Source organism: Motacilla alba, chromosome 4A (assembly GCF_015832195.1).
Source record: "Motacilla alba alba isolate MOTALB_02 chromosome 4A, Motacilla_alba_V1.0_pri, whole genome shotgun sequence".
Lineage (NCBI taxonomy): Eukaryota > Metazoa > Chordata > Aves > Passeriformes > Motacillidae > Motacilla > Motacilla alba.
In genome coordinates, this window is record NC_052045.1 from 5,412,243 (window position 1) to 5,418,701 (window position 6,459).

Below are 6,459 nucleotides of genomic sequence, written 5' to 3' on the forward strand. Positions count from 1 at the left end.
AATGCATTTTCCAGCCCATGCTTCAATCCCCAGAGAAACTTCAGCATCAGCAGCCGCTGTCCCCAAGTGCCACTGCCCTGAAGGGGTCAACCCCCGCCAGCTGCTGCTCCGCGGGGACACGACACTGCATAAACACGGCTGGGGACACTCAGGATGCCCGAGGCAGCGCCTGGCACCGAGTGCCGGCAGCACATGGTGTCCCTGAGCACCCGGTGGTACGTGTGTCCCCGCCCGTCCCCAGTGTCCCCGCCCGTCCCCCGCACAAAGCCAGGGCATCTCCTGCCATACCAGTGGGAAGCGCAGCCTGGGCAGGGGTTAAACGAGGAGCAGAGGTCACAAAAATGCACCAGAAACACTCAGCGAAGGCACTTAGGGCCCTGAAGTGTCCCTGCGATGTCACCGAGCGCTGGGGCGGGAGGCTGGCATGGCATCACCCAGCTGCTGTCCCAGCACTCGGTGAGCCCTGGAAAAGCAAATCCTGCCCCAGGGACTGGCTGGACTCACCTGGGGACCCTGGGGAAGCAGGGCCCTGCCCCTGGGAGCTCAGGTGCCACCCGAGGACAGGGGACATCCTGGGGAGAAGCCGCAGGTGGGCACAGCAGCTCCTGGGACACTGCATGCCCAGAGCCCAGCTGGCTGTGACCCCCCAGGGACGTCAGCTGGGGACAGCACAGGGGATGGAGCCAGGAGCACCGGGATGGGAGCGGACCAGGGTTGTGGTGGCTGTGGGACAGGGACTTTTGTGACCTGAGAGGGACACGGGAACAGGAGCTCCAAGGGGAAGGGGGGTGTGGGAGCAGGAGGTCCAGCAAATAGCAGCCCTGGAGCAGGAGGCTGGGCTCCCTCCTGTCCCCAAGGTCCTGCAGGGTGGTGACACACAGTGACAGGCTCCCCTGCTATAGCCACTGGCTGTGACAGGGCACAGAGCTCGGCATCAGAGGGAAACTGAGGCAGGGGTGGAAATGTGGGGGCCACCAAAGTCACCAGGGGACCTGGAGCTTCACGCCCAGCAAAGGACAGGAAGCTGAAGTCCTGACGTATTTTACACCAAAAATGCCCTTGTTGCTTCCCAGTAAAACCATGATAAGCTTGAAAGAAAAAAAAAAAAAAAAGAAAAAAGGAAGAAAATGAAGCAATTGGGATTTTAAGTAACTTCCAAGCCCTTTTGCTCCCACAGCTCCAACCCACCAGGTGTGTGGAGGTGACTGGGCCCAGCTGGGGACTTCCAGGGTGGAACCAAATGGATGTGAAACGTTAAAGGTTTCACTGCACCCTCAGTTATGTATTTCCTGGAGCTGGCCCAGCCCTTCCCGTGCTCCACTCTGCCCTGGAAAGCTGGACAGGTCACTCAAGGGAGAGATGGACACCACCACACACACCACGATCCCACTCAACACCTCCTCCTGCTGCCTGCTGAGCTGGGGTCTGAGCCCCTGGATCATCCCTGCTTTTGGGGGTTGCTCAGAGGGTGCCAAATCCATCCAGGACCATGACTTGGGCAGCACTTACCTCGTGCTGGGACCAGCTGTCTCTGCCACTGTCACCTCGGGGGTCCTGGCACTGAGGGTGGGACATCTTGTGCCAGCCAGGGCAGCACAGAGCCCCACTTCCCCCATTCCCACTATCCCAGAGGGTGAGCACAGGGTGGAATTCCTCCCAGAATCCACAGCAAGGAAAGGCAGCAGAGAGATGGGCAAGGTCCCACAGAAACCCCCTCCCCACCCTGGCACTGAGAGCCACCACCAAGCACCAGTCCCATTCCCTCCTGCTTCTCCCTGGATCAAGGAATGCCTCAGGAGCAGCAGCAGGGCGTTAGCAGAGCTATTACACCTTTTTAAAGGGGCTGCTGGGCTAGCTGGGAAGCAGCCAGGTGGCCCCAATGGAGACAATTCCCATCCGGCTGAGTGTGATGGGGAGGAAGGGGAGTGCTCAGTGCAGCCGGCCCAGGGCTTGGTTTCCTGTGCTGAGAGAGGGGAATGTGTGATGGCGCCCCAAATTCCATGTTTAATTTCTGGCAGGCATCAGAGAGGATGGGGGAATGTCCCTTCTGGAGAAGGGGAGGTGGCTCAGAGCCCAGCACCCACCACGCTCCTGTCACTGGGTTCACAAATCACGCGGGTACCAGCGAGACTTCAACCACAATAATATTATTAATATTAATATTATTAATAATAATAATAATAATTAGAGTTCTGACCGATGGCTGCCGCTCTGGGCTACACTTTGGTGATGCTGTCAGGTGGCCTCTCCTCAGCTGGCCCCTGTCCTTTGGGATGGGGCTGGGACACTCCCACCCTGTTGCTCTCAAGTCCCTCACATCCCGGAGCCTTGCACCCTTTCCTCAGCAGGCAGAAAACCCAGGCACCGAGGAGGGAAAGTCCCACCAGGACCACCAGCAGAGCCAGGGAGGCAGTGCCCTTGGGCTGGGGACAGATCCACTGGGGAGTGCCGGTGATCCTGGCTGAGACATTCCGGCCGTGCTCCTGGAAGACGCAGCGGGCCTGGCGCAGGTCCGGCACGGCCACGCCGGCCGCGCGCAGCGTGTCCAGCCAGCCCAGAGAGCAGCAGCTCCAGGGGTTCCCCGCCACAGACACGGCCCTCAGGCTGTGGGACCAGCTCTGGACTGCTCCCAAGGCCCGCAGGTTGTTATTCCGAATGTCCAGGCTCTCCAGCGGGGAGCAGGAAAGCCCCGTGGGCAGCAGGCTCAGGTGGTTGCCCGACAGGTCCAGCGCTCGCAGCGTGCCCAGGCAGGGCAGCGCTGCCTCGTCCATCTGGTTGTCCCTCAGAGAGAGCTCCTGCAGGGACAGCTCCAACCCTGCCAGTGCTCCTGTGGGCATGGACAAGTCCCTGTTTCCTGAGAGGTCCAGGGAGAGCAGTGGGGTCCCACTGAAGGTGTGGGGCTGCAGCCTGGAGATGTTGTTCTTGGACAGGCTCAGGCGCTTCAAGCGAGGCATGTTGTAGAAGGGGGTGCAGTTGTCTCCGGGGGCTGACGTGTGAGAATCCCCTTGGAAATCCCTTCCCTGGTCACTCCTCTGGCTCTCACAAGGCCGGAGGCTGTTGGAGCCCAGATCCATGGATTCCAGGTGAGGCAGAGAATCGAAGAACCAGCGTGGCAGCACATGGAGGGCGTTGCTGTGGAGGTCCAGCGAGCGCACGGACAGCTCCGTGCCATTGGTGACAGACTCCCTGGCCACGTCCTGGAGGCAGTTCCTTGCCAGGCTGAGGCTGTGCAGGGAGCCCAGGCTGTGGAAGAAGGAAAATGGGAACAGCTCCAGGCGGTTGTTGCTGAGATCCAGGTCAGCCACGCGTGTCAGAGCAGCCACGAGACGCACGGTCCTGTTGAACCTCTGCATCTCCTTGTAGGGTAGGACAAACTCCCTGGGATGGGGTGGGCCTGGGAGCAGGGAAGCAATGAGGTTGTTGGAGAGGTTTAAGTGTGTGAGATCATGGGCTCTGGGGAGCTCTGGGAAAGAGAGGAGTCTGTTATGGCTCAAGTCGAGCACTCGGAGCAGGTAGGGCTCCGCTCCCTCCTCCTCGGAGAAGAGCTCCAGGGCGTTGTGGCTGAGGTTTAAAACTCGCAGCTGCGTGAGGCTGAAGCCAGAGATACAGTGGAGGGAATTCAAAGCCAAGTTCAGCACCTCCAGCTCTTCCAGAGGCTCAAAAGCTCCCTCCTGGATCTCCATGATGTAGTTGTTGCTGAGGTCGAGCTGGCGCAGCCGCGGTGAGTTCTGGAAGGTTCCTGCCAGCAGCTTGGTCATCGTGTTCCCGGAGAGATCCAGCACCCTCAGGCTGCTGAGGCTGCTGATGTACCAGCTGGCCATGTGGCTGTCCAGGTTATTCACAGACAGGTCCAGGACCTCTATATTCCTGAGCAGATGGAAAGCTTCCCCGTTAGCCAAGTAATTCCGGTCCAGGTGGTTCGACCCCAGGAGGAGCGAGCGCAGCCGAGGCAGCTCAGCCAGGGCGGTGGCTGACACGGATTCCAGCTGGTTGAAGCACACATCCAGGTACTCCAGCTGCCCAAATCCTGGCATGTTGCTGCCTGACAGGTTTTGGATGAAGTTGTTGGAGAGTTCAAGGTACTTAATTCCTTGGCCAAGCTCCTTGGGAAATTTCTGCAGGCCGACTCCTTTGCAAGACACCTTTGTGGGGCTCTGTGGAGAGACAGGAGAGATGTGAATGAGGGGGGCTACAAACCACAGCTCCAGGCAAGCCAGCTGCTGTCCAAGATGGCCATGAGAAGTGGGAACGAGCACTGCTCCCCCTTCCCAAGCCCAGCTGGTCCAGAGCATCCCTGTTTAGGCAGAGGAAGGGCACTCTGCAGGCTCCACCTTTCCTCTAGCTCCAGTTTCCTCTGGAGTTGGGAACCTGGATGGGAGCAGCTGATTTTTTTCTGGGGAGACAGAAACCTGCTGTGCCCCATCATCCAGGCTCCCAGCTGCCTCACTGGAATCTCTGCACTCCATCCTCTGAGCACCTCAGGCATGGCAGGGACGTGGGAGCAGCTGGATGCCAGGGACCACCTCACAGGAAACCAGCTCCAAGGCAGGAAAACAGAGGAAAAGCTGGGAAAGTTAAAGAGATGGAGGCTGGAGGGAGGTGAGAGCCGCAGGGAGGGATGCTGGCAGCCCCAGCCACGCTGCTGGAGCCATCCCAGCCCAGGTGCTCCTTGGAAAACAGCCTTACCTGCTGGCACAGCGGGGAGCTGGGCCCGGTCTCCGGGCTAGCCCGGGCTCTGAGGATGGACGGGAGCAGGCAGAGCAGGAAACATCCCCGAGCAGCCCAGAGCATGTTGGGCTGCGGGCGCTGCCAGCCCCGTCCCGCTCCTGCGGCGTCGCTGGCAGGCTGGGCAGGAGCCAGGCTCTGTATAAATAGGCTTCAGGATGGGATGGGGGAAGGAGATAAGGCATGTGGGTGTTCGTAGCTACGGAAGTGGGAAAAGAAAGACATCAGCTCGCAGAGGGGGAAAAACGGCACAAAGCCACAGGGAAGGGAAAGAGAAACGGCAGGATGGGGAGGAGGGAGCTCAGGTGACCGGCTGGACCCGCTGTGACATCAATTGCCAGGAGGCAGAGGTGGCACGTAGGAAAGCTGAGAGGGTTCGGGGGAGTTTCCCTGTGCCAGCGACATGATGTGCCAGCTCTCGGACAGCAGGGGCAGCTGGCGAGGGCTCTGCAGCCATCCTGAGCCAGGGACAGCTCCTGGCTCTGGGATCACCGGACTGTCACACCCAGGCGGTGACAGTCCCTCGCCATCCCAGCGCAGCCCAGCCGAGGGGACTCAGCCTCTCTCGGGAAACAGCAGCTTCGCAGGGCCCACCGCCCCTTCCCAGCGGGATGTGCAGAGCTGGAATCCCCCTCCTCTTCCTCCCCTTCCTCCCCCTCCTCCTCCTCTCCCTCCCCGGGGCTCTGCGGCGTGCAAGCGCTGGGCTCCCCGCTGTCACACCCCGTGTCCCCACCTGGGCTGCCGGGTCACCTCCTCGCCCAGGGCAGGAACGGAAGGGAACTGTTCCCGCAGCAGCTGCAGGTGGGATCTGTGCGCCCGGAGCTGTGCCCCACCCACAGGGACATTTTTTTTGTGATGGTATCTCCGTGTCCTTGTGCCACCTAGTGCTGACACACTCCCTGGGGACACGCCCCTCATGCTTCACGGGGCACTCTCCAAAATGCAGAGTTTGGGGTTTTTTTGGCTCAGTGTGGCTAATTGCATGTGAAGGAGCAACTCAGCCTACAGAAAGGTTGTCTGAGGATGTGAAGTTTCAGCCACAGAGCTCATGCTCTAATCCTGGAGGTGTCTGGCAGGAAAAAAAATAATATATAGACATAAAATACATAAATAAATAAATATAGACTATATTTTTATATATATATATACCCACACACAGAGTTACACAACCGAGTTACCCCTCACCCTCCGATAGTCGGCGTGGTGGGGGACACTTTGTCACCTCAGGATGTGACTCAGCCTTGAGCTGGCCGGGTGTCCCCAGCATCCAGGTCAGGCAGGACAGCGGTGACAGGCCAGGGACAGCGTTTTGGGCTGATGCCCCGCGGTGCCGGGGCTGGAGGCAGCAGCGAGCACACGGCACATGTGTGCAGATGTGAGCTCCTGCCAGGGAAACACCGACCTCTGGATCACCCCCGGGCCCTCCCCGAAGCAGAACCGGCACATTCCCCTGCCACGCCCGGGGAAGCCCAGCCTGTCCCCCTGCACCCCAACTGCTGGACATGGCTCTGCACGGTGACACAGCCCCTGCCAGCAGCTGAAAAGTCCCTGATTTGGAGCAGGGACTTCTGCAGAGAATCCCTGGGCATTTGCATCCCAAGGCTGTGAACTCCCTCGGCAGGAGCACCGGGCGTGGATCAGACCCGGCAAACACCGAGAGGCTTCTCTTGGATGGTGATAAAGGCAGAGTGAACCACACGGCCTGAGCAGGGAGAGATCTGCTCTGAAGCCAGC

At 59.8% G+C, this 6,459-nt stretch overlaps 1 protein-coding gene across 1 annotated transcript; it reads right to left on the bottom strand.

Moving 5' to 3' along the window:
* Nucleotides 1–2,088: 2,088 nt before the first annotated feature.
* Nucleotides 2,089–5,296, bottom strand: LOC119695153 (transforming growth factor beta activator LRRC32-like). The gene is made up of 2 exons (XM_038123092.1): nucleotides 4,687–5,296; nucleotides 2,089–4,154 (listed from the first exon to the last, which is right to left on the bottom strand). Exons 1-2 carry the CDS (start codon nucleotides 4,789–4,791, stop codon nucleotides 2,217–2,219), a joined length of 2,043 nt encoding a protein of 680 aa, XP_037979020.1. The 5' UTR covers nucleotides 4,792–5,296; the 3' UTR covers nucleotides 2,089–2,216.
* Between the last annotated feature and the right edge of the window lie 1,163 nt (nucleotides 5,297–6,459).